The sequence below is a fragment of the Perca flavescens genome, chromosome 20 (assembly GCF_004354835.1).
Source record: "Perca flavescens isolate YP-PL-M2 chromosome 20, PFLA_1.0, whole genome shotgun sequence".
Classification (NCBI taxonomy): domain Eukaryota; kingdom Metazoa; phylum Chordata; class Actinopteri; order Perciformes; family Percidae; genus Perca; species Perca flavescens.
Genome location: NC_041350.1, coordinates 23,779,062 through 23,806,012, shown reverse-complemented (window position 1 = coordinate 23,806,012; position 26,951 = coordinate 23,779,062). Strand labels below are relative to the sequence as shown.

The following is a 26,951-nucleotide window of genomic DNA, read 5'->3' as shown; positions in this document are numbered from 1 at the left end:
GTGAGCTGGAAGACAGATGGCACTGTAATAAGCTTTGCAGTTCCTTTACATTACAGGAGCAAAGTACATGGAAAACAAATGTTTCCTTAAATGTATAGAAATATTTTAAAATAAAAGATAAAAGTATAAACAACTAAACACCATGTGGTTTTGAAGAGCTTTGTAGGTCTCTGATGAGGAGGTGCAGGATTTGATAGGATGTTCCAGTTTTGTGTGTAGCTCACTGAGAGATGCTTGCACCTAGGAGAGAAACAAGATCAGAACTAACTGTACAGTATACTCACATCTTCCCTAAATGCTATTCTGTATACTTTCATGATATGTATTTAAACACAAAAAAGTATCAATATGCCTAATCACCTCCTCAAGGCTAATTTTGAACTTCAACTGGTGAGAGGAGCTTTCCTCCAACTGTCCATCAAGCTGCTGTACGCTCTCCTTCAGCTCCTCCCAGTACCTGCCGATTTGGGTCAGACGGGCCTTGATGCGAGCTGCCTCCCCTGAAGATACAAACTGGGCTAGTGCCTGGGAATCTGCCTCCAGCTGACAAGGAACCTCAGCTCGCTCCTGAAGCTCTGCACCAACAGCCTGGACATGCAGGGATGGATAGAAAACGTTCTTTATAACTGTCAGGCGGAGGTGAAACTATGGAATTTTTGGGTACAGTATTTGGGGGACGGCATTCAGTGTGGTCAAATTAACAGTACTTAGGTTGGTGCCTATTACTGCTACTGTGGTCCATTAAACTTGGCAGAAGGCTAATGCAGGTGTCAAAAACAGAGACAGTGTGTCAGGGCTTGGGCAAAGAAGGCCTGTGATGTTGCTTTCTAACACCAATGGCACTTTAAAACAGCCTTACTGATTAGATAAGATTACTGTTAGGGCATGGTTGTAGATGTATATACATAATGCTGTACCTTAACTGTGTTGATCTGTTGCACAAGAGGCAAAGTAGAAGATTTCAGTACATCCAGCTGCTTTTCCTTGTCAGATATCCACAAGGAAAAGGTTTCAAACCTAGCTCCAAACTGATCCCACTGAGTTTTCATTTCTTCCAGAGTCTTGACACTGGAACACAAGAGTATTAACTATAAATTGGCCGTATTAATTAACTAATAACTATAATTAAACAATAAATATTGGCAATCATGTCATATACAGAGCACCAGCTAGGAGGATGAGTTTAATCTTGTCCTTGAGAATGTGTCAGGTAATTCATCACACAAATACATTCTCAATTGACTTTCAGATACACCTGTGTTACTATGTAAATTTTAAATTGTGTTGTATTGCCCTTTGGTACAGTACAGTACATCTGGTACAAATTCATATTAGGCTAAACCCATAATGTATTTCAAAACCATAGCGTATTTGGAAACACTATTTGAAACGCAATAATAATGAAATTCATCATCTTACTCTTTCTTGAGCCCAGCCTCGACTTTGTCCACTTGCTCACTGATGGAACGAGCTTGTTGTAAAAGCAGAGTCTTGTTCTTTGGACCAAGCTGGATTTCTTTTGCTCTCTTAAGCAACGTGTTCATATGTGAGGCCTTTGCTTCACACTGCTTCAACAACACCTGTTTACAAAAAAAGAATATTGATAATATTCTTCATTTAGCTAATATACTTCCAGTAATAAATCACAGAATACGTCAGCAGGTGCACAACACAAACTTTACTTACTCTGGCCTGGTCAAGTTCAACTGCCAGACTCTCTGGACTGCTGAAGTTCAGGTCTCTCTCCATGGATGAGCGTGCCTTATTAACAAACTCATGCACTGCCTCCTGCTGGCTGTCAAACTCCTGCCAGGCTGCCAGTGTGACCTGGGGATGACAATGCCCAAAATCCTTGATATCAAATCTACTCCACACAGCTGAAATCTATAAAACACAACATTGCCAATTCAAAATGGATAGAAGAGACTAATATTATGAGATGTTTGTCAAATACAATGCTGTTTAGCAGCAAACTTTACTGCTATTGGACCTTCCCACTATCACTATCACTTGAATGTAGTATAAAAGTTACATCAAGAAAAAAAATAAAGGAAAATAGGAAAATATTTACTTTCTAATGTCAGTAATTCAAGATCAAGATCGACCCCAAAAGAACACATGACATAATTAAGTATGCAGATGACACCACCATGTTTGGCTTTATTAGCAAGGGTGATGAGTCAGCATATTGACATAGGTAGCACAGCTAATAGTCTGCAAGCACCTCGCCCCAGTGGTGCTGCAGCAGGGTTTCTGCTGCAGTCAGAAACATCAGATAGATTGGTGTGCACCTTACCGAGATCTATAGTGCATTCTCCCAAACACACACAAGCCAAACAAAATTTCCATTTCAGGACTCCCGCCTCCATCCTGTCTATATTCTTTTAAGGCACCATCAAGAGTATGATTACTGACTTACTGCATCACTATCCTCTAAAGGAACTGTAAAGCCTCAGGAGAAAAGTCCTTCCAGTAAAAAATATCAATCAGACCTCTCTACAGGACAATTGTAACCTGACTCCGCAGGTGGATTGGTTCGCATCTGCGAGTGGATAACTGGAGCTCGCGAGATCAGGACGGTCTCACGAGGCTAGGACAATTGTCCCACAAATGCTACATCTCCAAGGTCGACTGCATTAACGGGAATACCTCTGCTCCTTCACATAGCCGAGCTTTATTCTGCCCACAAAATGTTCAGCAAATCTTTCAGGGTTTACTTTACTGGACTTTATCCATGTATTTATTTATTTACAGTATTTATTAGGGACAACACACATTCATTAACATTAATATGATGTAATTGTGTCAGTTAATTTTCGTTTCCATTTACAGTCCATGGGCAGGTTGATATTATACTTTACAAAGAAACAAGACACAGTACAAAAAGCAGGCAAAACTAAATTAGAACACATATACTGTAGGAGTATGCAGCATAAATAAAAAGGGAGCCTAGTAAAAACCATTACAGAACGTCATTAAATATCTATATTGATCATGAGAAGAACAAAAAAAGAGACCTGAGTTTTTCAACGTTAAGAAAATTAAAGACCCTTTCTGTTCATGCTGTTTGCTACAATTTAGCAAAAACATCCTGCATTCTAAGTTTGTTGTTATTATTCAGAGCAACAGTGCTGATTTAATCCACTGTGAAACAGTGTCCCAAAGGTTTCCCAAAAAAGTAACATTGCTCACCTCGAGGCTTTGCTCCTGTGAATCCATATTCTGCTCCATTTTGCTGAGTGTGTTCTCTAAACTCTGCAGGTCCTGCTGCAGAGTCTCTCCCAAACCCTCTTCAGCCTGGAGCTGCTGGCCTCTGGTGATCAGCTGCTGGACATCCTTTCTCTTCATCTTTAAGCGTTTTAACAGTTGCTATGGAAAGGAAGACATACTTAAAGTGTTAATCTATTGAAATTAAACTAAAAGTAAATGCTCCCTTCAAAACAATGATAATAAAAAAGTAATTGTTTCCCCAATTATATATATAAAAAAAAAAAGATTTTGTGAATGTCCTATTGTACCTGGTGAACAAGAAGTAGTTGCTGCGCTTCTCTCACAGTTGGACAGTCCAGTATTTTGGTGACCTCGGCCTGAGCCTCTTTCTGACCCTGGACGAGATCATCTAAAGTAGTTTGTACCTCTTCCCTGAACTGCACACAGTCCCCCACAGCCAGCACCATCTTCTCAGCCTGGAAGATATAACAGAGAAATATATAGTATCAGAACAAACATGATGAATTAATAGATCTTACCTATAAATTAAAGTGGTATGATAATGCCCTAATAATGTGCACAATAATATGCATAATGTGACCTGTTATGTTAAATTACATTATATATATATATATATATATATATATATATATATATATATATATATATATATATATATAGATTGTTTTACTATTTCTGTATCTGTATGTTCCTTAAATAATGTTAAAATGTTCAAGCAACATACTGTAGATTCCCAGAAGGGATATGATGTCTGCCACCCTAATAAAACAAGAAAAAGCTGCACATACCTCAAAGAGAGAAGCAAGAAGACCCTTAAAATCAGTTGAGAGCTTGCTCAGTGCACTTCCTTGCCTCTGGGCATCGCTGTCAGCACAGATCTCAATAAGTACGGCAATTCTAGCTTTTAGCCAGCCAAGATTCCCCTCCTGTAGCTCTGCATCATTCCTCAGCTCCTGCACACAACAAAAGAGTGTGATACAGCCCATGTGGTCATAAGAGTCATCTGACACATCACATGTGACACATCACAGAGGAGGCGAAGAAGGGGCTGTCAGTGAATAATTGGGCTGTGGGGTGTTTGGACTAACTCACCGTGATGGTAGCCTTCACCTGGCCATATTTTCTGGGGTCATTGGCTCGGTTTCTCAGCAGCCTCAGTTGGCTTTCTTTAGATATCAGCCAGCAGGAGAGTTCAGCGTACCTGTTACACACCATGACGGGAAAATATCACGTTAAACGATTTCAGGAATAATTGCTTGTGAAAGAAAAGACTTCATAATTAATAAAAACATCCTTTGTAAAAAAAGAATAAATCCGCAGAAATGCAAATTAAAATAGTATTTGCATTCTACGAACCACGACCACAATGTTGTATCTCAAATAAACTCAGTGCTGACAATGTGCGAGATTTCAAACTTTTCTTTTACATGATTTCATTGATCATTTTACTATGCATCCACCTACCAGGTGTGCATTAGATTACACTTACATCACAAATTATATTAGTGCTTAGAAATAACAGATGAAAGAGATATTTTCTCTGTTTAGGTCAGTGGCACCTGCATTCGAAGGTTAAGGAGTTTGCTGTTGCTAATGTGCATGTCCTCATAATGTTATTACACATGAGGTCTATGTTGTGGCCACAAGAACTGTAAATGGTCTGGTTCAGACTCCTTTGTGTGTTTTCTTTATGGACAGTGTGTTGTTGACATGGAGCAGAATGAAGAATCTTTGACTTTTCAGTAACGCCAGACAAACCTTTTTTATTATTTTAGATCTATCAAAACCATATGCATTGCAAACATTCTCTTCACCCTCTCGCTCCTCATCTCAAGTGAATAAAATCATTTAAACAAGATTACTTTTGGCATGTAATGAATGCAGGGCACTGTCTGGTGAATGAACAACACATTCTTCTATTGTTGCAACAGCAAAAGGTTAAATCCTATGCGGGACAACAACTCAGCCCCTCTGTATGTATGACCATTGTAACCACTGCAACCCCTTGGCATCATTAAAAGAGAACTTCACCAAAATAAGTAGTTATTGCACCTTGCATTGTACTCCTTCCATTTATCTGGGTGCTGCATTAGCTTCTGATGGGTGTTCTCGATTTCCTCTTGGACCTCAGAGAAGTCCTTTCTCGCTGTGTCCAGGGTCTGGTGGACAGGGTCACCATCAGGGAGCTTTTGACAAAGTTCCTCCATCAGCTGCAGCCTTTTCTCGCAGATGGAATGGGGGCCCTTTTCCCTGAAGAAGGCCTAAAGTAAAACAAAAGCACAATGATGTACTTCTGTTAGAAGTGACCACCATGAATACAGGATAAAATGTCCTCCTGCAACCAAAAAGCAAGTGTGTACCTGGACTTTCTGGAGGGAATTGTTATTGTCTATTTTGTTGAATGGTCTGGAATGTTGTGGTTGTTGTGTCATCTTTTCTTGATTTTTATCTGAGTGGGTGGTGATGATGGAAAGGGGGGGATTTGTTTATGTTGTGCGTTGTATGTTTTTTATTTTGTTAAAAAATTTAAATAAAAACTGTGACAAAAATTTATGTCTGGCCTCAATCAGCAACAGTATTTGCTGGGCAGTGACACTGGAAGGGCCTCAGTTCTTTTGGATCAAGTTTATCAAAATCTTCCCACGCTGCTACACAGCAGTGAATTTGCATTGAATTGTTTCACATTGACTTGATCAATACATGAAACTCAGCCAGCTGGCCAGCCACTCTATGCTCACCCTGTGCTCCTTGATGAGCCTCTCGCTCCCCATGCTAGCCAGGTGGCGGTTTTCCCTGGTCACCTCCGCCTGACACTCCTGCAGCAACACCATCAGCTTGCTCCGCTCCTCCTCCACTTTAAGATGCAGCAGGTGAAAGGGAGCCTCTGTCTGAATGTCCTGTGAAATGAGAAAATTCGACAATTACAAGGCCAGATTCAAAGCAATTTGTGCAGCTTGTTTCAAACCAGGGGCGATTCTAGGATCAGACCTTTAGGGTGGCTCAGCCCCTAAGTAGAATGTGACACGGATACAGTGCCTTGCAGAAGTGTTAACCAGCCCTGTTAAATCAGTAATTTCATTAGCCGATAATCTCTGAGCTAGCTACTGAACAACAACGTCAGCTAACAGTGTTTTTGACACTATTAACACTATGATGGAACTAAACCTGACACTTTATAAGTCACAGTAATAACGACCAATTTGACACAATGTTCTAACATTCAGTGATTTTAGTTGCTTACGTTTCAACTTAGTCTTTTTTAGTTTTAATCTGTGCCATGAAATGACCAACTTCTTCTCTGGGGACTACGAACGTTAAACTTCACAACCGCACTCCTGCTCTCCCTCTGACAGATCAGATAGAGACTCAGCCAAATGCGGGAGTCTGGCACAACCACCTCTGATTGGCTATGTTTCTGTTAACCCTTTCCTTGACTGGGTTACAGGTGCATAGCATTGGCGAACGCAGGATGTTAAACCTTGAGCCCTCCTAAAAAGGGTCTAAAATTGCCAATGTTTCCAACGTTTGGGCTAACGTTAAAAGGTGCCATACAAATTTTGGTTTATTTGTATTAGTAAAAAGGGAAAAACATTGAGATTGGAATTATCACAACTGTGGAGCTGCAAAAATATTTCTAAAATGAATATATGTATATTTATCTAATTGACGTAATTAAAAATGGACTAAAAATACTAAAATGACACTATTCAAGCACTAACCTTCCAGTGTTTGTGCAGCTTCCTGACTGTTTCCTGTAGCGACTGCTGCTCCTGCTCTGGCAAAATATCTGTCAGCTCATCACAAGCCTTGAGGAATGTATTCAAGACCCGCTGGTCCAGCTGACCAAAGAACTCCTGCAAAAAAAATCAAGACCTCATCATGTGTCCCACTTTGTAAGTCATGTCTAAATTGCATGCATCCTTCTTATTCTTTGTTTTAATTTTACTGTATATATTACTCTGTTGCATTGTTCCATGCTGTGCTAGGACTGATTGTGGTGGTTAAATAGACATAAGATACACTGTATGCACAGCTATGTATGGCATTGTATGATGTTAAACTGTATTTTCCTGAATCTTGCAAAAGGCACAATTTTCTTACCGTGTGTTTCTTGAGCAGCTCCTCTGGGTTGCCTCTTTCTGTCAGACAGTTCTGTGCCGTTTTAAGAATCTTCTCCAGCTCTATCCGTGACTCATCAAACCTCTTCATGAGGCAGCTGTTTGCCTCTACATGCTTCCGCCACTCTGTAGATTCCTTAATCATGCCCTTAACACACAAACAAGTAATTTCTTTAAATATTGAAATACTGAATAGAGCTGAATATAAATTAAATAGTCCTTGGATGATTACGGTACCTGTGAGGAGGTCTGCAGGTCTGCTACTCTTTTCTGCAAAAGGCTCATGTCCATGTACTGGAGGGTTTTACTACCGTTCATTATTTTCTGGATGGTCTGGTGGTTTCTCTCTATCACTGTCAAACACTTCTTACAGCTATGTGTGAAGGTCGCCAGCTCCTGCAGTAACCAATGACAAGCAGAGTGTTAATCATTTATTAATATCTTGAGGCTGTGCTTTTCAGTCTAACATGATGACAAATGAAAAATGCTAGTTATAGGTATTTTATGTAATTTATTTATTTATCTATGTATTTAAACATTATTCAATACAATTGATATGGTACCATATTGAAACTCCTGTATTAGTTACCTGGCATTTCTGTTTAAAGTCTACTGGTCCCTCAGAGTCGCCGGTGCTGGTGATATGACTGGCCTTCTCCAGAGCCTGGTAGAAGCCTGTGATGTTCTTCTCCATTTCTTCCAGTGGAGGTAATAGAGACTGGGACTCCCTCAGCAGAGGCAAACATCTCTCCCTTACCTGATTGGAGGAAAGCATGTTATATAAAGCAAACTACATGTGGCTGATATGCTGTTTTGATCTTAAATCAATTACAGCAAATAAATTAATATTTTTGGGGCTTTAACGCCATGGCAGCAATTACCTATGTTTTACATATCCTTAAAACAATCATTTGCATAATAATTGCAAATTGGCAGCCCTATATTTTGCTATGATACAGCACATTTTAATCTTTGCCCAGTTCCAAAAATTACCTGCAATCCTTTAATCCTTTTTAATTAATTCAAGCTTTGGTAAATTGTTGGATAACAAAGGGTAACTCATTTTGGTTAATATTCAGGTAGATTATTTTTTTAAAGGTTAGAATAAGGATGGTCATGTTTTTGCTTACTTTTATGTAAAAGAAAACCAAAAGAACTCCAATATGTTTGTATAAATAGTTTTGGATTCCTAAATACATCAGGAAGACACTTACAAAAAAAAACACAAATACACACACACATGCACATGTAAAAATAGAAAGAAGAAAAGCTAAACAAGTGAATAACATACTGTATAATGACATGCACACACCTTGCTCAGCTGCTCTTTGACCGAAGCCATCACAGCCATCATCTGTGAAACTTCCTCCTGTGGAGTGTCTTTGGTCAACAGCTGAGCGGTACGGCTCGCTGCCTTACAGGCGGCTTCCATAGCTGGCACTTTGTGCTTGACTTCCTGCAGTAAATTTGGATATAGAGTATAGGGATTTTTCATTGCACAGCAGACACATGAAAATCAGTCTATACAGAGGAAAGGATGAGCGAATCAGCTGCTTACCTCAACATCTTGAACAAAGGCTCTGACGTTCAGGAAAGATACTTGGACAGGAGCAGTCATCTTCTCATTGGTTGCATCCATGAATATTTTCAAGGTATTAATCCCATCGTGGTAGTCTTGTCTCAATTTATCTACTTCGTCTGCTCTTGCATACTGCCAATGAAACAGAGGAAGACAGTAAGTTATCTTTTTGAAAACTTAAGCTGATGCAACAGAAGGGATCATTATATTATTTATTCACGGTACAGTTGTTCAAAGGGCATTTACATGTTTGACTTTGACAAACAGCTCCCTCCATCTCCCGTTTAGAAGGAGAAGCTGCTGCTTCAGATCCCGTGAGACTGTGTCATCGCAGGTCTCAATGAGAAAGTTCCCTGCATCGTTCATGTCCATGTGCTGCTGCATCCAATGAGAGAGGTTTCTGAAGAAATCCTAAAAGAAAAAAGGAAAGAAAGACCATAGCTGCAGAGACTCAACTCTCCATTTAAAAAGAAAATATATAAGCTGTATAATACAAATATTACTGTTTATCATGACTAGTATCTGTGATTGTACTTACACGTTTGGCATTCTCTGACTGATTGAGCATCTGCTCACCGTCCTCTAGCCAGGCCTGCAGAGATGCCACTGTGCTACTGTACTTCTCCCAGTTCGAGATCACCTCCTCCAGCATGCTGCGAACACTCCGCACCTCCAAAGCCAGGTTCCTCCACTGAGCTGTGGCATCACTAAGGAATTTACTTACCCCTTCTGCTTCATCAACTGAAAGTAAAAAAGGATTATCAACTGTACAGGTATAAAAATACTGATTATGTTGATCATTTTGGTTGATGCTACAGGTTGTTAGGTCAGAAAGATCATGCCAAAATTGCATTCCAACTAATGCAATTATTGTTACGTATTCATGCACAATGCAATAATATGATTTTTCTGTTCTATAGGATTGAACATATGTTAGAAAAGAAAAGTGCAACTCCATATTTACAGAAAGAAGCGGCTCAGGAAACAGGCAAAGTTAAGGTTTTAAAGATTATGTATTATTTAGACTTACCTTTGTTACAGGTCTTAGACCCTGTAACATTAAATCAATAATAAGGCTGTTTAACATGAGCCATAGCAAATTTATATATGTTACATATATTATATATATATATATATATATATATATATATATATATATATATATATATATATATTTATTTATATTCTTAACAAAGAAATTAGTAATAAAAACAGAAGTCTTACTTGAACTGTCAGACTTTACATAAACCTCTGCAGCTTGCCTGAGGCCTGTGAAGATTATCTCATACTGCTCAAAGAACCGGTGGCCTTCTACAAAAGTCTAGAATAGAAAGGCAAATGTGAAAATACAGATTAAATAGTCTGATAGACACACTGCCATTCAAATACTGCAACTATAAAAACAATAATTTCCACTTACAAGGTAGGTTTGCAACAGGAGTTCAACAGAGTCCCGTCTGCCATATTTAATGATCCAGGACTTTAGCTTTGACTCAGCCAACATAAGAAATGCCATCAGCCGATACTTCATTTCCCAGAATTCCAGTTTAATCAAGTGAGCGTGTGATGATGTGGACACAAAATTGAACCTGCAAATTAAACAGATGTTCAATAATCATTCAATTTTGACTTTGATTTTTACAAGAGGCACAGACGAGACGACCAAACACAACCACTGTCCTGCTGTTTACCCAAAGCATTTATGCCAAGGTGCTGGTATACACATACCCCTTGTCCTATGTTTTCTATAAGGAAATGCTGAACATACTTGTACAATCACAATCTTGAACTCTGTACAATCTGCTAAAAACACCAATAACAAAGACTTTGCAAAAAAAAAAAAAAAAAAAAAAAAGAAGACCAAACAGAAAATGTTTTACTTAAACAACTGGTAAACAGTATTATTCTGCTAAAGGTCTTACCGTTCAGCCATATCTTGGAGCTGCTCAGGTGGGACAGGTACCCCATTTACTGATCTGTCCCTGTGGATCTGCTGGAAGGTTTGTCTGTGCGATTCCAGGTTTTTTAACACCTCCTGCAAAATGTAATCACATATAATCATGGCCACGTTGGCCTTCCTGTGTACAGCACCTGTATAAAATGATTTGGATACCTACCATGGCAATAGTATGGTAGGTATCCAAACACATTGAAACTAATGGTGCGCTGTGTTACCTTATGCTGCTCTAGTTTTCTGTGCAGAACATTGGCTGTCTCTTCATGAGCATGTTGGATGGGAATGTCCTCTCTCAGAGCCATCTCTGCCCTGTGAAGCCAGGCTCCAATCACTCCCAGAGGACCAGGCAGGGACTTGTCCAGATGGATGTGCCAGTCCAGCAGCTGAAATTGAAATCCATTAAAAAACCCATTCTATCAAAGCAAGATCCTACCATAGAGGAGGCTATGCTGATCGAAACATTTCCACATGTTCACAAGCAATCAAGCTACAAAAGAGTTGTATGCCAGTCTGGACGAGCTGTGGATGTCCAGAGGAGCAGGCTGTCCAGTGAACAAACCTCCTCTGTTTCCATCTCCTCTCCTCTGGACAAACTTATTAAAACACTTCCATTACACTTTGAACTTTTACTGGCAGACAGTGAAGAGATGCACCCTAAATTATGTTTCCCCCATATGATACCTTCACTATGGCAATGTGATTTTCAAGCAAAAAACAGCATAATGGCAAATAACTAATGGACAATCTAGGTATGATTAATTATCATAATGAATTCAGCTTTCTTTGTGGCTTGGTTATAAATTACTCATGCTGTAGAGAAGTATGAAGTACAATTACCCTGGCAGAGACACGGTCCCATGCCTGTTTGACCAGAGCTTGGTCCACGGACAGCTTGCCGTCTCTGTGGACTGGCTGCAGCAGTGGATCTGTCTGCTTTTTCTTCATTTCATACTGTACACGGAAGCTCTTAAATTCCTGTAAAACAAAAGGATAAAATGAGAAACATGTGGTGAGAGTTGATAAATGTCTTTGTCAAAACAGAATGCTATGTAACAATGCATTTTGTCTTTCCAGCCTTGATTAACCTGATATTTGTCAGTGAGATTTCCCTCTGCTCCCTGGGCCCGCAGCACATCTCTCTCCAGCTGATCTAAAAACACCTTCAGCTCTCTCAGCATCTTTCGCTCCTCTCTCTGTTCACAATCAGGGAACATGCAGCTTAGAGTCACAGAAACAGACTGATTTTAATCCTTTATTATTATTTTTTTAGATGAGCATGCCAATATGTAGAGAAACTCACACCAAACAGACATTCCAGAAAATCCTCTCTATTTCTCCACCCTCTACGTTTTAGCAAATATTAGTTTTATAAGTCATGGTAGAAGGAAAGGGGTATGAACAGTAGCATTTTCTTCAAACCTCTGATTTAGTCTGTTAACTTAGTGAAACATACCTCAAGCATTTGCTCTATATCTTGGGGACCAAACTATCCAGGAAAGCAGCAAGGCACACAAAGAGATGCAAACACACCACAAAATGCATTAGAACAGCAAGGAGGAAAAAGAGAAGCAGAGTGGATGGAAAAATTAGATTAGGGCGAGGTGGGAATACACTCCAAACAGAGAGCATGCAGCACTGTGACCTGAACTCTCACCTGAAGTACTGGCACTGACAGTGCAAAAGTTGGAATTGAGCCAAGATGCAGCTTAATGTGCAAAAAATAAAAAATAAATAAGTAGATGGAGATGGAAAACAAAATGTTGATGATTATATTAAGTCTGTGTTCATTTTTTTCATTCATGAGAGCTTAATGTGATAAAATGACAAGTATGAAAAAGGTTTACAACAATCAAGCACAGCAGCAGATAAAGCATATTTTCATCAAGCATATACTGTTGATCTCTGCATGTGGTCATTCTCTTTGAATGATGATGCACTCATTTTTGGGAAATGTGGATGGAAAAAAATATATACAACTTAATAATTGAAACAATAACACATATAAACACTATTCTAGAGTATTTAGATATAAAACAATATTTTCTCCCTGATAATTCCTGATGTATCACTGCCTTGTATGTACTGTACAGTATATCAAACATTTTAAGTACCTCGTCCTGCTGTCCATCAGTCTCAGAGTGGTGCGGGTTTGGGTAGTGCTTGAGGAACTGAGCCACATATGTCATGATTGATTTCTCATCTGGCTTGTCTACATCCACATCTACAGAGCAACACAAACATTAGAAGATGCACTGGATGAAACCTTATACTGATGCAAAATTAAAATTTTTCAGGCCTTCAAAAATTGTGTCAGTATTTCACTTTAAACATGACCTCATAGCTCTACAAAAACAGGACAGGTATGGCATAGCCATTACATTTGGTATTAAGTCAATATGACATTACAATTACAAAACATTTTGCATCCTCAAGAGGGTATATCTCTACAGGCCTGACAGCTAATTAAACACGTCTACTTTCATCTTCATCCTTGACCTGATGTTTTTAGAAATCAGGGCTAAGCTCCCGTAAAAGCAGAGACTTTTCAGTGCAGCTCTTTGTGCAATAAAGCATCACAACTCTACTAGTGAAGACAGGACTGCAGAGCCACTGCAGACTGCTTCACTTCCACAGACTAAAACTCAGAGCCACAAGTACACACAGCATTTTAATCCTCTGGAGGGTTTCACTGGTGTTTTCAGCAAACATGTTGGCAAAACACTCATGGAATTGAATGACAGAGTAACATAATTTCAGTAATTTAATGAATACTGCATATTTGCTGCTTTTATGTCTATGTGTCAAAAGACTTGCCTATTTAACACCAATATCCAATGCTACCTTGTCTGAATAGTCTACTACACTGGAATATTTAAAGCAAGCAGTTGGAAAGGTCAAGGGCACCTTCTGGATCCAGCAGGCGGGGAATACCCAGCTCATTTTCTGCAAGTGCAAAGGCTTCCTCCAAATTCTCCCTGTTGCTCCTGCTCCGCACCACCTCCATGTCCACCAGGTCTGGCCTGATGGCGTGCACCACCGACTGGAACGCAATGCCATCACGCCAGCTGGGACCAAAGTCCTTCACCTCAATTCCATGATACCTGAAAAACACATACGTGAGCATTGTTGTTTTGCAAATTCCTATGAAAGAGCACAGACACCCTATCTAGACCTTATTTATACTGTATATATAGTATATAGAAAATATATCTATGCTTCTATATACATATTGTAACACATGGCAAAAAAGGTCATTTGATGGTGACTTACTTGGCTGCTGTGCACTGCACCCATTTGAGCATGGCCTTCTTGGCATTGCCCTGAAATTTGTTAGCCACCTTTCGCTTCATGGGAGGGCTTCCTGCTTCAGAGCTGGCTAAACTCTCCACTGAAGAGTTGCTGTTGGACAGGGCCTGGAGGGCTTGCAGGTTGCTGGTTAACTCCTCAATCTAAATGAAGAACAAGACCAATGGGAAAAGAAGAGGTTGCATTGTGACCATGGCAACACGAAAAGAAAACGGCAGTATTTCTTGGCAATCAACATCATAATTTTGTGGCAATCTATCCAGTAATGGCTGTTTTATGCATATATTACGCTATGAAATGGTTTGACAAGACAAAGATAAGCATTGGATCAAAATGTTGGGCAAAAAATATTTGGTCCAGGAGTTTGTGAAGTGCAGGGTTTATTTTTAGGGCATCAACTCACCTTGGAGTGAGCACAGTTAAACTCTCAGGATTTAGGGATCAGATGAAGCGTTACCTGAAAGTAGAGGATAATGGTCCATATCAACCCAAGAACAATTGATGGTCGTCCATCTGCGATGTCAGTGGCATGAATGTTAACAAGTTTGATCTGAAACAAAAAATAGAGGATTAGTCTGGAAAATAAGTCAAATGCAGACAGGCTGGAAGTGAGATTTCTTGTTTGCATTTTCACCCCCAGAAGCCCCGAGAAGGTTCATACTGTCCAAATAAATATTGCAAGCTTTTGTTGTTTTTGCTCAAAGTCATCAAAGTCAGGTCTTTGATGCAGGTAAGTACTGTAATATAGCCAAGCCAGGAAGGCAGAAACAGCCACAGTGAGAAGTGAACCAGAAGGCAAAACAGAAAGAAGAAGACAGTTGTGTTCAACTAGGCATTAAAGGAAAAGCAGAGGTACCACAGCACTGAAAAACTTGCATTGGTCACTGCCACAATTTGCCATGTCTACATTTGAGCAGCTCCGAATTGTAGACAGACACATCAGTAACCAGTGTTCCAGTCAAAATGCACGTCAATAGAAAAGCTTAATAACAAAATTTATTGTATCCAAGCGCTGCTTAGTACACATCGTGCATCAAATTAAAAGAATGCATACAGTATGTGATCACACAGGGCGTTTAATGGCGACTGACCGGAGATCCTCGATACACAGACTGAAGGCATTCATGATGGGAGAGAGATCACAACAATGTAAGTCTCCATCCTCAGGGGACACGGATGAAAGTGGGACACAGGCTTCATAGAGCCAAAGGATTTAGAGATGAGTTATGTAATCAAGAATTCCTATTTCCATCTGCTGCTTTTTTGAACATAGTGCATGTTACAGATCTTATGTGCACTAACATGTATCTAATCAACAGCTTTTTCTCATGAGTTCTTAATCATACCCTGGACTTCTTTAAGACATGCCACTGTTTTTTCTCTAGTATGATATGGAGTTCTAGAAAAAATTGACTTCAAAACATTTTCATGCAAAAAGTGAAACTGCTGATATGACTGAATGCTTACCTTCCTGCCTTCGAGGAATTTGAGCGCTGTGCCAATGTTGGAGACCCAGTGGATCCTCTTCAGCTGGCGGCCTTGCTCACGGGGCTTAAGACAGAGAGGATAGAAAGTGAAAAATCAAGCTAGTCGAGAATGCCATTTCTTCCTTCAACCATTTGTTGCTTTGAAACATGGTAAGAAATGAAATGCACATGGTTTAATTGTGTCTACTTTACTACTTAACCACTCACTTTGGTTAGTCATGTTTGCCACGAGTTGCAGAATGAGATAGTGAAAGTGGCCTGGGAGTATTAGCACGGCTTCTCTTACATAAATTAACTGCTGAGCCAAAGCTGCTTTAAGAGAAAAACAATAATCTAGTGCGAGTTAGAACTAGCTTCAATTAGATCTGTCTATGTGAATTATTTGGCTGATATAAACCAGCAGGGGTCCACTCCTGAAAGCATTAGGCAGTGTTCACCATGACATGCAACTGAATCATTTGCCAAGTAACAGCTTTACAGATGACATGGCAGCTTGTTGCAAGACAGGTCTGATTACTAAATCCTTATCAGAGTCTGAGCCAGTGTTTATGTGTGTGTGTGTGTGTGTGTGTGTGTGTGTGTGTGTGTGTGTGTGTGTGTGTGTGTGTGTGTGTGTGTGTGTGTGTGTGTGTGTGTGTGTGTGTGTGGCAGGGTTGGTAGGGTTGGTTGAAATGGTCTTTACACTCCGACATCAATATATAACTTATGGGCTCTTAAAAAAGATTTGTTATCTGTAGCTGCACCAATCACTGTCTTGCGGTCAGCTTGGAAAGAACCAATGAAAAGTGTCATTGCCCCTGTGCGTGCGTGTGTGTGTGTGTGTTTGTGTGTGCTTGCGTGCCGGTGTTTTGTTTTAAATCATGAAATAAATGGGACCATGAGGTGTAGGGAATCAACACATCCATGTACAAGTTGACTTGTGTAGGTAAAAAGGCCTTCATTTACATATTCATAAATCCAAGTGGATGTCATACAGGGTGGCTCACAAATCCACACTTAAATCAAGAGTGTAAATCCTCAAAAATAATTTAAGCATCTGTAAGGTAAGAGTCAGGCCCAACATGTCTATGCAATTCATGTTTAAATCCTTCCTGTGCAAAAACAATTCATCAGATCTTCTTACTAGTCTTTGGCCAGACAGAACCTCCAACAGAGCCAGAAGCTTCACCCCATCTTTGATGTCCTCAAAAAGGTCGTTAACCTCCAGGGGGGGTTTATACTAAAGGAGGAAGAAACACAGCTTTAACAACACAAAAACTAATGATGACAACAAATGAAAATTGTTGTAATTAGAAATGAATCACTCTTGAAAACCAATGCATTTATAGAACCAGTAATGTTGCATTGTTAATTCTATAGTGTGAAAAGACATTGGTATTCTAATCCATTAGCAGGGATGAAGTGAAACCAAATGCTGTTGGTGAGAAACAGGCTTGTTAGCAACAACCACAGAGCCTCCCTGCAGCTGAAAAGATGGTGCTTTTTCCTCTCCTCCTCCTCCTCTAGCAGTGGCTTGGTGCCCAGTCCTGAGGCGATGGTACTCATTTAACCCTAATTGGACTGTCTCCTGATATCATATTCACACATTTACAGAGCTGTATGAATGACAATGTTATAACCTACTGTGTCACACAAGCATTACTGTATAAGTAAATTAAACAGATGTGTATTTATTCAGCAGAGTGAAGATTTAATTAAAAGGACAGCTCACCATAGGTATTCTTTATTTGGCACCATATACAGGCCATTTCACAACTCAACATATTCCATGACAGGATGCAGTTGGCTGCCTATTTGGGGCATAGCAGTGTGAAGAGGCAAGCGTCTGTCCTGTTATTCTGTACATGTACACTCACCAAAGTACTGTAGAAGATGTGTCATGGTTCATGCCGCATTTCTATTCAAATATAATCAGTTGTTTGAGATATATCTGACCAATACTGGTTCTAAAACATGCAGTGTTCTATTACCCTGTAGCTAAAGGTCCATTAGTACTGTAGGAGTGAACACACAGTTATGCAGTTATGTGTTAAGAGAGTCAATTAAATATACTGTTTTACTATAAGAATATTTAACTATTCTATTCCTAACAATCAGATTAAAACCAATTAAACTGCTAATATGCACAATCACGCAAAAATAGCTTCTGTCATTTGGTAATCATCCCCACCCTGGAAAATGATTTACTGAGCAACAGAGTCACATGAGACCTCCTAACAGTGGAAAAACTGTGAAAATCACTGGAAAGATGCTTCCTAATACAATATCAGAGGAAATGGAAACAAAGGCTGAAGGGAAAGTGTGACAACTGGAGGAAGTTCAAACTTAGATAATACAAACTTTCACCCATAAACAGGAGATTCCATTCAGACCAATATTCATCATTTATTCACACACAAAATTATTGCAAGAAACCTTACGTGTACTGACAAGAAAAGTCATATTTACTGTAAACTTTCCTGTTAAATAAGCCTGTATGGCAGCTGTCCGCAGTGTAAATATGACTTTTTGAGAGTTTTTTTTTATGATGTAGCTTATGCTACATTAGTCTTATTGGTATGCACAGTGAGTGAGCTTGAGCGCAGTGCATGAATAATGAAGAATAGACCAACAAAGCGTCTCTGCGTTGGCCCACCACATAACTGAGATTCTTTCAAAGTTTTAGAAGCCAAGCTTTGAACTAATGTGGGAAGATCAGACTCAACAAAAAAAACCTCTAAACTAAATCTCTTTGCCGGGTTTCAGACTTAAACCCCTGATAGCGGTGTCTGACTAGTTGAACACTTTGCTGTGTCTGCAGTGATTACACTCACACAAAAAAATAACTCAGTACTCATTCTGAATTCCAAACTTTAGTGTGCATACTCTAACACAGTTTGTTATTTTAGGGTCACAGTGTGATGTAATACAGCATATCAGCATGTTTCACTGTTGTAATTTACATGCATGAACCTTAGAGGCAGACGACTGACTACGGGGAACTGTCCTCACCCTCTTGCTCTCCATCTGTACACCGCATCACTATCCCAGCCAATTGTGTCCACAAATACACACACTCACGAATAACAAAACACCCACACATGTACCTACACAATCATACACAGCAGACACACACAAACACCTAATACACAACAAACACATATCCCACACACCAGTTTCTAAATAATTCTATTATACTTCCCATATGTCCACATAAACACACTCCACTAGTTTTGAGCTCAAATATAAATGCCCCTTGTGGGCTTCTTTAAAGCAGAACTGCAGTTCGGCACTGTGAAGATGTCTCTCTGAGCTCAGGTATGTAAGTTTCATCTTTCCAGCAAAGCAACACGCTGCATGACCATTTCAATGGTTCTCCTCTCAGGAAAACAGAAGAATCATAGCTATACTGTAGTGGGTGTTCCCTCCCCACCATTAGATCTAGCAAACTGTCACTATAAACATGATTTGAGCTTAAATGCTTAAGAAATAACCTGTGTCATTATTTACAGTTAACTGCCTCATTTCAATTATCTTGTGCAGGGTAATAGGTGTCATAATCGTTGCATGGCAAAGAACATCTTGCAGTCGGTTCCCTCCGCAGTAGCCTCAAATTCCAAAGGCCAAAGAAAAGCTACATCATAATGACAAGCAATAACGCATCATAAGCCTCTCTCATTAAAATAGTCATAGCACAGCTTGCAAACTATATTTGACAATTTGTTTTTTCATGTTGAGTTTATAAAATCCTTTAATCTCCAGCCCGTCAAGTGATTTATGAAAGTCACGTAGTGCGTAAGCAGCGGCGAGCATGGATGGAAATTCACACTTACCTTTGCTAAATGAGAGTTGATCCATTTTGTGAAGGTTCTCTTCTGCACTGCCTCCTGCTCGTCTGAAAATGAAAGGCACAGAGGGCATGTCAATACACGATAGACGCCACATGCTCTTGACGGTTGACTGTTAAGCCCCATACATCAGACTAAAGGAGTTGGGGATATTCGTACTGTAGAGGATACACAACCAAATGGGGAGAATACACTCAGTCAGTAGGACTTTATGATCAGAGATTCCAGATTTGTTCTTGCAAAGAAGTGGCTGCTAATTGATTCTAGATATGGATATGGTTGGGTTTATAGCTACCACAGAATCATAAAATGCATTCAATATAAATCCCCTAACTACAGTATAACTTTTGTCAGATATAGCCTTTGCAGGACTCCCCCAGCCAGAATCCTACTTTATCCAGCCTCATAGTACATCATTTTACACTGCTTCTGGGATGTCGAGTAGCATTACAGCACCCTGCACCAAATAGATTTGAAGTGAATAACACAAGCTTGCCGGTGCTAGTATAATAAATGCTCCTGTGAAGTGCTTTCAAAAAGAGGTCATACAAGGGGATTAGAGAATGTGTGGGGAGGAAATTTCTGCCAACACATCCCCCAAGCCCCTTGTGTTCAGTAATAAAATCTGTGATTGTTTTGGTCACCCCCCAGCCTCTTTTGTGATCTATTAATATATTCAGTCACAATGCTTAATGCATTATGCAGCATGTATAACAAAACAACTGATTTATTTGCCATAGAGGTGCTGTTGTTGCGTCAAGGACTGATTTCTAACACCCTGTCACGCATGCCAGTAGGCTAGTGCTGCACACTGCACAGAGTGGCCATTTTTAAACATCCACCCTTAGAGATATAGACAGTGGTCACGTGTTCAAGGAAGCAATGCGAACACTATACAGGGAGCAAAGGCATTGAGTTAACCCACAGGCTAATGCTTCATCACTGATGCACGGGGGATGCCCACTGAAGCATAGCACACACATACAGCTGTGTTTGTGCAGCATGACACTGTAACTAGTTCATGTAGCATAGATTCACCTACAAACCATTAGCATCTGTTATTTTTCCAGTTATATCCCAGATTAGCTGCGTATGTGCACACAGATGAGAGGTGAAGGGTGCTGTTGCCCTACTTACCACGTAGATACTGAAAAAATCCGGTCACCAGATTTAAAGAAGTCTTTCTGACAGATACATCCTTATAGTGAGCCATTCTACACCCCACTCTCCAAGTCTCTCCTTTTGCCTTTCATGAGTTCCAGCGTACATATACGTATGTGTGAAAATAAGATCCACTGTGGAGAAACTGGCACAAAACACACTGTCCTGTCCTTTCCCTTTTCTTTCCAGCAGGAAGCAAAACAGATCTGGCTGCCTGGTTTCCCTGGTGAAAGCAAAAGAGCTGCTGTAGGCTGTGATGAAAACGTCCCCTCCTTCTTGACACTCTCCCACACAGACACACACACAGACACACACACACACACACACACAGACACACATGCACAGATAGAGAAGAAAACTCTAATGGATTGGGTCATTTACAATCACATCCTGCCATCTTCCTGTGCTTTTCCCATCCAGAGGAGCCATGCCTGTGTGGATGTGCACAGCCCCCGCAGCACTGCCTCGCTGTATCATCATAGCGTCTGAGGCTGGAGAGAGATCAGTTAGAAGCATGGCTCCACCAATCAGCATGTGGGAGTCGGTGATGTCATTATCCTGATTTATGCGTGTCTGTATGTGTGTGTATGGGCCTGTGTTTGCCTATAAGATTTGTCAAATCTTCTATGAGATTGACACAGTTAAAAAGCATTTCAATGTCCAAGGAAATTATGAAATAAATGTAAAAATGTACCTTTCAAATTTGCTCAAATGTGTTTTCTTATTTTGTCTGTAAAATCAGATGAAGTCCCTGTAGGCCTATTGATTAAATAGACCAGAACAAAATTAAAAGACTGCTGCACAAAGCTCACCATGGTGCAACAAATCTTAATAATTAATGCTGAGGTTGGTGAATGACATCCACCACCTGCTCTCTCTCTCTCTCTCTCTCTCTCTCTCTCTCTCTCTCTCTCTCTCTCTCTCTCTCTCTCCATGTCAATGCTATTGTGATGACAAACAAGACACACCCACCCCGGGATTCCCAGTGCACACACAGTATCATGTAAAAGCTCTAAAGTATGAACATTTATGTCCTGTAAGACTCAGCAGAACCACTTCAGCTTTGACCACAAGTCTTTTTCTACTGCACTGCTACTCCACTCTTTTGAATATAATACACAATAGTGAATAAGTATGGTACTTAATAGCTTATCTTCTCCTGCAGAAAAATCCCTTTTTTCTTTCATGACCACCGGCAAACTAAAAGCTACTCTGATATACTAAAAATAGGCCTGAGCTTGTGATTCTATTATTACTGCTCTATAGACTGCTGGTGGAACTGTCCCAGAAAAGCTATTTGGGTGAAAACTGATTTTTTTTCTCTCCCTTTTACGTCAAAACAGCACAAGGTTAAAAGTAGCACCATTTAAATGATGTTGACAGCTGTGTACAATAAGAACAATGAGTTTGTTGAGACACCGCAATTAATGCACAGTAATTTAAGAGCAGCTAAGTCCTACACCAAAAAGGTTAAAATAAAAAAGATTAACCCTGTGATTAAGTGTAATCAAAACCATTTTCATATTTTTAGAGCATTTTTAAACCCTTCAACACCCAACCACCTGGAAACAACATATATTTTATATTTATTTTATACTCCGCAGTGAATTGTACCTGTATTATTTTCATGCCAGGGTGTTTTCTTTGAAAATGACCAATAATAACGTCTACGTCAAGTCTACTCTACTGATGCTTTTATAACACGTTCATGTTCACTTTAAAATAGTCCTAAAAAGAGTGCTGATGTCCCAAAAGCAGAACAGTGGATGGTAAAAGGTTATTGTTTTGTTTTGCTTCTCTGTTCAGAATAGTGAGTTAACCTATAACCTTTTACCTAAAGCTTTTACTTTGCTATTCTAAATGCCTCATGCCACATAGGTCCAACCCAGGAAAATCCTGCTGCAAAGGAAGTCATATGTTTTTGTTTCCACCAGAGGCAACTAGGGCTAGATATCATTTAAAATATTTCATTACTAGTGCCAAAACTATCCCAAATGTTGAATGTTGTCTAAACACAAGCAGCTGTACCCTGCCTAAATAAAAAAGTCAATAATTGGTACAATCTTGAGCTTGAAGGTTTATTCTTAAACCTTGTAAAAGGTTTTTTTGACAAATTCACAACACAAGGTTCAACTTTCATTTTTTCAAAGATGAGCAATTCCATCCACTTGAAAGTGACCACAAGAAGTGGTAAAAGCGTCAGAAACAAGAGTTGGACCTGGACATTTTTTGGCTGGGATCTATCTGATTCAAAAATAAGTAAACAAGATTACAAAAGACTAAAGCATTTAGGTTCAAATCCCAGCCCTAAAAACACTTTAAGAAAAATAAATTAAAAAGGAAGAAAAATAACACATGAAATAAAAAACAAACTTGTAAATGATAACTTGAAGTTGTCCTGATATTCCAGCTGCTTAGTCTCAAATCCATCCAGCTATTAAGGAGCTGTCCAGAGTCTCAGAGAACTTAGTCAGTTTGTGTAATAAGGTGTCCGTATGTAGGTTAGATCTGGATATACTAACTCTGACAAGCATGAAATCCATTGGTAAAACAGCTCCCCATCATTGGGTCATAATGTCTTAGTCAACTGATTTAATTAGGCCTGATGTAGTACTAGTAGCTAAGTGGCAATTAAAGGTGGATAGCTCCAGCAACAAACACCACGCAGAGCATCAAACCACTAAAGCATCTGCAATCCACATGAGTAATGGAGTACTTAAGGTGATCTTAGAACAGATGATAGCTTTGGCAATACTGTACTATATGTGCTTGGCTTCATTGGCCTGTGGTGGTCACCTGGGAGCACTGTAAAAGCCCACTCACCCTGTTGTTGTTCCATTTAGTTGAAAGCAGCATTACTTTAGCTCTGACAGGCCAACAACAATCATAAAAAAAATGATTCTGTAGCTGTCTATTCGGTGTTGCTTGACACAGCATTTACTTTTGAAAGGTTTCCTGGTCTTCAAAACAACATGACAATACTGTAATCCAATAATCAAAAACTAAAATAAATGTTGCAAACCACTATCCTTATTATTAGTATTCAAAACAGTCTGAGGCAGCTTGGCTAAGTGTTGAGAGGGAATTAGGCTCTCTGTTCATGAGATCATATCAGTGTGATGGCTGTCTGTCCCTGGCAGCTGCTGCTGACACTGTAGAGTAGAAGCATCTTTTACAGCTGACACCATTCATGCTTGTCTTTCTTTTACTTGCTTTTACTCCAACCATGATGTAACTACTCCACCCCCTTAGTGAACACAGATTTCTAACAATGGGTGTGCTCTACCACTATGTTTTAGCTTGTGACCTTTTACAACACATGTAATCTTGTGTTCCTGGCTGCATGTGCAGAGTAAGGAGGCATTTTGGTTGACAGACAGAAAATTAACGGGCCTGTTGCTCAGGCTAAACAAAACATTTGAAGATGTCACCTTGGATCCGAAAGAGATGTGATGGGCATTTTATCGCTATTTTTTGACATTCTCTAGCTTAAACTAAATTATCCATTAATTGCAAATATAATTGTTTGTTGCAGCCCCCTGTTTTTCCCTTTCATGTTGTGTCACTTGATTATTTATCGCAGGAAGCAAAGAGGCTAAAAACTACTTAATATTTCATATTTAAAGGTGCAGTAGGACTAAGGAGACCGTTTTGGGCTTTAGCAGAAAGGGGGGAGGGACTGAGAAGTTGTCGATGTTCAAATTCTTTGGCTAAGTCCTGGATCTTCACAATCCTACCTACGGCACCTTTAATGGAAATGAGAGAAACTATTAAAAATGTAACCTTTAAAGAGATATTCTACATTAATAGGCTTTTATCTGTCAGTATGTGATCAGGGAGGTGATTCACCACACTACATGTATGAGATGTCACCGCAAACCCTACACCAGCTGTGTTTCTTCATTTCCTGTTTGACACACAGTCTCTCAACTAGAGTGAAACCCACAGAAACCCTGGCATAATGTGAGCAACCTGCTTGTCACGCACACTCCACCAGGCAACTACTAGACATCAATTGTACCCTTAGGGCATTTAAGGCCACAAGGTGTTGCTACACTGTGGTCTTATAATGGCGCTGAAATCAAACAGACGAATATTACGATGGCATGATGGCAAAGCAACAAGTATTTTTGCTTTGGTTGATTGGTTGTTCATACGTTTAGGAGGTTTCTTCACAAATCTGTTTTAATAAATAAGGTAGACTAATACAATCAACACTAGCAAGATGCATCCACAAGACTTCAGATTAGCTGGTGTCAATAATTGATCCACCCAGATGGACTGTTGCTTGAGTCAAAGTGAGTCTGCAGTAACCCTCTCTGCAGGATGCCTTTAATGACAGGAAGCTGCGTTTTATTAACAGCAGAAAAGCCCGGACTACCTTGCCGCCTGCCATCTACAGAGCACCTTAAACCACTGGCACAATAATGTCTTCCAGATGTGACCTGACACCAAATTCCACTTCCTGTCATGACACACACAGCAGTGGCTTGCACTTTACATTGCAGATTATGCCATTTGTGCACTGTTCAGGTGAATTTCCCCCATTCAGTAGAAAAGCTACTTGATTTTTCTGATTTTGATAGGTCAAAGAGATAAATTTAGCTATTGCATCTCTTTGTGTTTCTATTTATTTATTTAAAATCATTTTTAAATCTGTTCTTTTTTTCAGCAGCAGCTAAGAAGAGGTGTAGTTGGTGTCTATCACTTACACATACAGCATTAACAAGAGAAAAGATCTACTTAGAGAGACTTAAAAATGCTTTATAAGTTATTTAGCCCTTCTTTCCAAGGCATGTCTGAGTCAGTACAAGGGCCTCAAAATTTGTGAAACAAATGAATAACACTAAAATGGCAGGTGCTCTTTGTCATGACACATTTCACCCTCATTGTGCTTAGAATATCGATTGATACCAAGTGTATGTAAATAGCTGTGCAATGCACAGGAAACCAAGTCTCTCTACAGCAGGAACTGGGCAGCATTGGACAACCACAGACAAATGTTTCATAACAGTCGCTATGGTAACAAGCTATAATGTGTAAAATGTGTTGGTAAACTGTACTTCCAGAAATACATCTACACTGAGCGGACACGAATGCCAGCATCAACCAGACTTGTTTAGTGATGGCAGTGGCCTGATGCTATGTAATAAAGGGGGGCACCGACAAAAAAAGAGACTCCCACTATCGATCTATTCTCTTACCAAGGGCAGAAAGGGTATCAGGTTATAGTCTTCTTCAGTTCATTGTCTGTGCATTCATGAAACCCCAGTTGTTGTGACTCAGTATCCCGTGTCAAAACTTAAACCAGATTAAATGTTTCTGATTATCTCTGGCCTGCCTCAAAGAATTAAATGAAGGAGCTACCTTTTAACCTAAGACTTGAATAAAAACTTTCTCAGAAGGGATCAAACTAAATATTAACTTATTCTTTAAAAAAATAATATGTCCAAAAAGCATTAAGTTCTTTTTACTAGCAACAAGATCACGCTGATGCTTGAATAATGACACAATGTTAAAATGCATGCCTCTTTGCAATAAATTTGGTGTACTAATCTCTACAGAAAATCTGATTTAAAGATGTGAAGACAAACTGATCAAAAGCTGCGTCAAGATCAGGAGTTTCACAATATTAACAGAATAAAACAAATCATGTTTTCTTTAAATAAGTTCTTAATTACCCGATCTAGGCCGTCCAACAATGTAGTGTGTCTTTTTGTAGTTTGGTCACAAGATATCACAAGAATGAATTTTCTTATTATTCCAAATAAGATTATGTGCTATTGGAAAACATAAAACTGGTGACAAAAAAAGACCATGTGCACTTTAAATCAACTTACCCAAATGTGTGATTCTATTATGCTTTCAAAGGCTAGAAGTGCTCGAGAACAGTTACACAATGTAGGACTGTAACTTATCACTTTTTAAGTATTCAAAATTATACTATATATTGCAATGTTTGCACATTCCATTACTGTTTATGTCTTTACCAGCCAGAAAGAATTCAGAGAGACAAGAAAAATTAGGTACACGGGAAATCATAATCTTAGTAAGCAATAAGGTAAAATAGTTTAATTTTAACAATACGCTTCTAACTGTATGCCTAAATGCTCCTATATAAGTAAATGAGTGTCTGGTGTGGGTGTGGAGGCATGCATGTGTGTGTGTGTGTGTGTGTGTGTGTGTATGTGTGAACATCCTGCCTTACAGAAGCTGGAAAACTTCAGAAGGGCACGCAGCCCAGGCATTGAATCAGCACAATATTACTGTGCAGCAGTGCAGGAG

General features: G+C 39.5%; 1 protein-coding gene across 1 annotated transcript in view; it reads right to left on the bottom strand.

The window, feature by feature from the left end:
• The window catches only part of syne1b (spectrin repeat containing, nuclear envelope 1b), an 80,846-nt gene that overhangs the window by 53,726 nt on the left and 169 nt on the right, over positions 1-26,951 (bottom strand). The window contains exons 2-34 of the mRNA XM_028565788.1: positions 19,491-19,552; positions 16,802-16,897; positions 15,659-15,742; positions 14,649-14,741; positions 14,156-14,334; positions 13,790-13,986; positions 12,997-13,106; positions 12,540-12,590; positions 11,971-12,078; positions 11,723-11,860; positions 11,104-11,268; positions 10,851-10,963; positions 10,349-10,517; positions 10,153-10,249; positions 9,467-9,669; positions 9,175-9,339; positions 8,908-9,060; positions 8,662-8,805; positions 7,939-8,106; positions 7,587-7,745; positions 7,333-7,497; positions 6,951-7,085; positions 5,970-6,128; positions 5,284-5,492; positions 4,324-4,432; positions 4,020-4,184; positions 3,519-3,686; positions 3,193-3,369; positions 1,687-1,827; positions 1,420-1,580; positions 918-1,068; positions 361-588; positions 142-240 (exon numbers count right to left, since the gene is read on the bottom strand). Of these exons, the coding sequence (XP_028421589.1) occupies positions 142-240; positions 361-588; positions 918-1,068; positions 1,420-1,580; positions 1,687-1,827; positions 3,193-3,369; positions 3,519-3,686; positions 4,020-4,184; positions 4,324-4,432; positions 5,284-5,492; positions 5,970-6,128; positions 6,951-7,085; positions 7,333-7,497; positions 7,587-7,745; positions 7,939-8,106; positions 8,662-8,805; positions 8,908-9,060; positions 9,175-9,339; positions 9,467-9,669; positions 10,153-10,249; positions 10,349-10,517; positions 10,851-10,963; positions 11,104-11,268; positions 11,723-11,860; positions 11,971-12,078; positions 12,540-12,590; positions 12,997-13,106; positions 13,790-13,986; positions 14,156-14,334; positions 14,649-14,741; positions 15,659-15,742; positions 16,802-16,897; positions 19,491-19,552 (4,721 nt within the window). The remainder of the gene's footprint in view (positions 1-141; positions 241-360; positions 589-917; positions 1,069-1,419; positions 1,581-1,686; positions 1,828-3,192; positions 3,370-3,518; positions 3,687-4,019; positions 4,185-4,323; positions 4,433-5,283; positions 5,493-5,969; positions 6,129-6,950; positions 7,086-7,332; positions 7,498-7,586; positions 7,746-7,938; positions 8,107-8,661; positions 8,806-8,907; positions 9,061-9,174; positions 9,340-9,466; positions 9,670-10,152; positions 10,250-10,348; positions 10,518-10,850; positions 10,964-11,103; positions 11,269-11,722; positions 11,861-11,970; positions 12,079-12,539; positions 12,591-12,996; positions 13,107-13,789; positions 13,987-14,155; positions 14,335-14,648; positions 14,742-15,658; positions 15,743-16,801; positions 16,898-19,490; positions 19,553-26,951) is intronic.